The sequence below is a fragment of the Gracilinanus agilis genome, chromosome 5, assembly GCF_016433145.1.
Source record: "Gracilinanus agilis isolate LMUSP501 chromosome 5, AgileGrace, whole genome shotgun sequence".
NCBI classification, from domain to species: domain Eukaryota; kingdom Metazoa; phylum Chordata; class Mammalia; order Didelphimorphia; family Didelphidae; genus Gracilinanus; species Gracilinanus agilis.
This window is the reverse complement of record NC_058134.1, coordinates 196792556-196797177: the sequence shown is the minus strand read 5'-3', so window position 1 is coordinate 196797177 and position 4622 is coordinate 196792556. Positions and strand designations below refer to the sequence as shown.

The 4622-nt window shown below is 44.3% G+C and overlaps 1 protein-coding gene across 1 annotated transcript in view; it reads right to left on the bottom strand.

Moving 5' to 3' along the window:
• Positions 1–786: 786 nt before the first annotated feature.
• LTBR (lymphotoxin beta receptor) overlaps positions 787–4622 on the bottom strand; it is a 12593-nt gene continuing 8757 nt past the window's right edge. Inside the window, exons 8-11 of the mRNA XM_044679887.1 lie at positions 2884–2991; positions 2527–2552; positions 2070–2298; positions 787–1712 (exon numbers count right to left, since the gene is read on the bottom strand). Of these exons, the coding sequence (XP_044535822.1) occupies positions 1471–1712; positions 2070–2298; positions 2527–2552; positions 2884–2991 (605 nt within the window). The 3' untranslated portion in view covers positions 787–1470. The remainder of the gene's footprint in view (positions 1713–2069; positions 2299–2526; positions 2553–2883; positions 2992–4622) is intronic.

Here is a 4622-nt window from a genome sequence, read left to right as displayed (position 1 = left end):
TTTTTTTTTAAACCCTTAACTTCTTTCTTAGAATCAATATTAAGTATTATTTCCAAGGCAGAAGAGTAATAAGGGGTTAGGCAATTGGGATAAAGTGACTTGCCCAGGATTACACAATTAGGAAGTGTTTGAGGTCAAATTTGAACCCAGGTCTTCCCATCTTCAGCAAAACACTCATTGTTTTATAGAAGAGGTCAAATGGTACCATCTGCTGTACCATAATTTTCAAGTGAAAATTGTCTCAACTAATCATTAGTATGAAAACTTGAGAAGATTCAAAGCTATTTCTTTCCTGGGGGAAAAGAGAATATTGGTTCTACCTATAGACAACGCTTGTTTGCAGGTCTTTGCTGAAGTGGCTTTGTGTGTTTTTTTGTGGGCAAGAATACAAGCTTAACTTTTAAGAGTCAAACGATTTTGTCTTCCTGAAAACTGACATTTAAAGTCTATGGATTCCACAGCAATGCATATCTTATGATTATTTGAACTAGGGGCACTTGCTAGAGGATATGGGAACTAACTGACATCTAGGATCTGTCAGAAGGTCACTTAGAATATCTACCACTTGAAAAACACAGTCTAATGGAGCGGTTAAAAATCCAGTCACCTAAATTTTCCAAGCTCCATCCCTATTGTAATCATCTGAAAGGCAAGTCTCTGAACCACTTTAACTCAGAAGAAAAAATATTTTCCTTGTGTTTAATGCCTTTATAGGGGTTTTTTGGAGAATCATCTGTTATTGACATTTTTCTAAATCTTAAATGAATCAATAAAATTCTTCAGGTTCTCAGTTGTTTTTTTTAATTTCAAGTGGTTATACAGCAATTTATAAATATAACTACCATTTCCCTCCCCCCTACAAAACCCTACCCCAAATCTCAACCCCAGACCCCCACTTTAAAGAGACACCTTCTTCTCTTCTTCTAGGAGACTTCTCCCACATGACCTTATCTCCAGGCTGGCTCTGTCATAGTCCCTGGAGAGGCACTTACCCCACCCATTGAGTCCCTGAGGCTTAGGGGTTGGAATGGGTGTGCTCAAAAGTTCCCATCATCCCAGTAGTCATGGGGTGGGAATGCCTCAAGGCCAGTATCCATTCCGTGCTAGGTAGTGGTGGTAGTGGCGTGTGTGGTGGAACCAATAGGCAGGCAGGAGTTGGCATCGGATGCCCTGGCAGTGTCCATGCCTGGTATGGACAAGTCCCTGATGAGGTCTAGAATGCCCTAGCAGGTGCTGAAGTCCTTTGGTAAAACATCCCACACAATACCCACAGTGGGCACTTCTTCACCTTTAGCAGTGTCTGTAATTCAACTCAACGGTAACTCTGCCTTCCCATGAGGCTTTAATTCAGACCCCATAGAAATCCTGTGAGGGTGAGACTGCCTCAGGTAAGATGGTGCTCTGGTTCCTCTCTCTCTCCTTCAGATATTTTCAGGAATAGTCAGCAAATTGGAATTCCTTCATCCCCAGCTAGTGGGCATAGCATCCTAGAGTTTCAGTCTCAGCTAGATGCCAGGCCTTGCCATCCTCTTGGTGGGGTTCACTGAAACGCAGGAGATTTGGGGTTCCTTCTTCTGGTACAGGGTAAGGGGGGTCAGGAGAAAGTGGAGGGTCTCCAGGTCCCCGTGTTTCTCCCAAGACTGGTCCATTATAGATATAGATGTTGCCCTTGACAGTGACTGAGCCACCTGAGACATAGAAACCATTGGTACCTGGTGAAAAGGGAGCAAAGAATAAGATAGGGGAAAAGAAAGTGCATCCTCAAAAAGGTCATTCTTTCTCCCATTTTTGCCTTATCCCACTCAGAAATCCCTTATTTTCTAATATTTTTCCTCCTTTTTAAGCCTGTTCTGTTGACTAGCCTCTCTCCTAGATTAAAACAGCTTCTGCATGTGACCATCTCTAGCTGTCACTCTGGATCTCTCGGTCTCTTCCTTTGAATTTGTCTATTTTAGTATATTCTGTCTAGCTTGGCACACCATTTTCCCCTTTTGCTAGCTCCCTTTTCCCCCTATACTTGGTGTTTCATAGCCTTTCCTCTCTTATCCCTCCCTGCTCACCATATTTACCATGGGGCAACTCCTGGCCCTGCTCCCCAGGCTCTGTGCCCTGCTCTCTGCCTTGGCCCATGGGGCTTTGTTGATGAAGGGGTTCTGTTTCCACAGCAGGTGATGGGGGAAGTTCATTGAGGGCTGGAGGTGCAGTTCCTGGGGAATCTAGGAGCAGTTCTACCAAGTCAGGGTACTTCTGATTTGTTCTGGGGACATCCCGGTTTGGGGGAGGATTCAGATCCTCTCTCTGTAGGAAAGAGTCCAACTGATGACTTTGCCCTCAGACTCCAACAATTTCTAGGTCCCCTGGCTGCTCTATCCTGTGCAGAACAGCCTCCCTCCCACAAGTCTGTCCAAAATAGCCTTCCACTTCAGGCTGGCTATGTCCCCCTCCCACTCCTACCCGTTCCATCCTTCATGCTGCATGCTCCCTTAGCCTCTCCCTCCCTTCTAAACTCTCCTTGGCCACCATTACCTCTGGTCTCCTCTTGAGTAGTAACCCTGCAATGAAAAGGAAAAGGACATAAGATTCCCTCTTCCTCTCCCTGGGCTCCGTCCTCTTTGAAGTTCCCATAGACCGGACCTTCCACCTTTCCCCACCCCATCTTGGGCCCTAGACCTGTCTTCCTAGATCCCTCAACAGGCAGGCCCCTTCCCTCCTCCAACCTCACAAAGAATAAATGGGGAAGAAGAATTGGAGACATCTGGACTGTTGAGGATACAGGAAAATAGAAAGGAGCATTAAGGAAATGGGACATTCATTGCTGCATCCATCCATCCAGATCAGATGCCCCCACACTCTTCTCTTCCCTTTCCTACTGCTTCCTTTTACCCAGCTTCCTGCAGAGAGAGGGATGCCTCTTCCAGGCACAGGAGAAGACAGAGATAAGGAGTAGAATGGAAGCCACGGGGACCAGGACAGATAGCAGCAAAATTGTCCCTGTAAGAAAAAAGCGTAGAATTGATTACTGAGGCTGAAAAAGAAGAGGCAGATGGGGGAGCCTAAGAAGACTCTTTGACAGAAACCACATTGAAGAAACTATCCCTTCTCTCTTCTTCCTTGTAAAGACAGAACCAGAGAAAATAGCCTTGAATTGGAACAAAAAGAAACTAGGTCAGTATCCTTGATTTAGAGCAGGAAGGTACCTTTGAGGTCATCTAGTCCAACTCCCCCATTTTATAGACAAGAAAACTGAGACATAGACAGGTTAAGGAGCTTATTGAAGGTTCTGCAGGCAATGGCAGATTTAAACTTGGATCATTTGCCAATTAAATTCAGCAATTTTCCCACTGTACCACATGGATTTAAGGTTGGGATATACCAGAAACAGGTTTCCAAAGGAGGCTATAAAAACAATCTACCTCCTTCCTTCTGTCTCCAGATGATCTATGATGGGGACAAGTCAAGAAATAAGACAGAAAGCTATGGCCCTTCAAGTTCCAGTCAAGTTGAATGGGGCCATCTCAGTAATTCCCAGTGCTCCCCAAACCAGAATTCCTGCTCCCTTTGCTGCTACAGGTCATATGTTAAAGCATATGGAAGGTAACCAAACTCCAGATAAGAGAGATGACTGTTTCTCCGAACACAGTCTTCTCCAGCAGGAGGAATCACCTCCGAAAGCAGTGAGATTAGCCTATTGGCCTGTTGGAGAACCCATACTTTGTGTATTTTTCAAGAGTAGAGGAAGGGAGCAGAGTGGATAAGTCTGGCTTTATTTGTGAATAGCTTCAATCTTCTCCAGCCAATGACGCTGGGAATGGGTCTTCCTCATGCTACCAGACACTTGTAGAGAGGTCATAGGTTCAAATTCTGATTCAGATCCTATGATGATATTATGTTGGGATAGCCAGTTTCCTACCCTTTTGGGGGTCCAGTTCTCTGATCTATAACTCAAGGAGAACATTTCCTTCTCATTCTCTCCAGAGAAAGTCCTGAAATACAGACACACATGAATCCTTGAGCAATGAAAACCCAGGAACATTACTCCAGGGACAGCTTGACATAGTAGAGAGTGTTGGACAGAGAGTCAAAGACCTGATTCGAATGCCACCTCAAATATTTGTGAACCGAATGACTGGGTAAGTCACTTCATCTCTCTCAGTCTGTTTCCTTACCTACAAAATGGGGATAATAATAGCATCTCCCTCAACAGGTTGTTCTGAGAACCCAGTGAGGTAAGACCTGTAAAGTTCTTTACAAACTTTAAATATTGGCTACTCTTATTATTACCCTGCTATCACTCACCCTGGGGCAGCTAGTGGATAGAAGGCCAGGCCTGGAGTCAGAAAGATTTCATCTTCCTGGGTTCAAATCTGGACCCAGACACTTACTAGCTGGGTGACCTTGGGCAAGCCACTTAACCCTGTTTGCCTCAGTTTCCTCATCTGTAAAATGAGCTGGAGAAGAACAAATCACTCCAATATCTTTGCCAAAAGAAAACTCCAAATGGGGTCATGAAGAGTCAAATAGAAATGATTGAACAACATGAAAATCTCTCACCCGAACTCATGATTCAGGGAATAAGGAAAATTCAAATTTTTGAGGGAATATATATATATATATATATATAT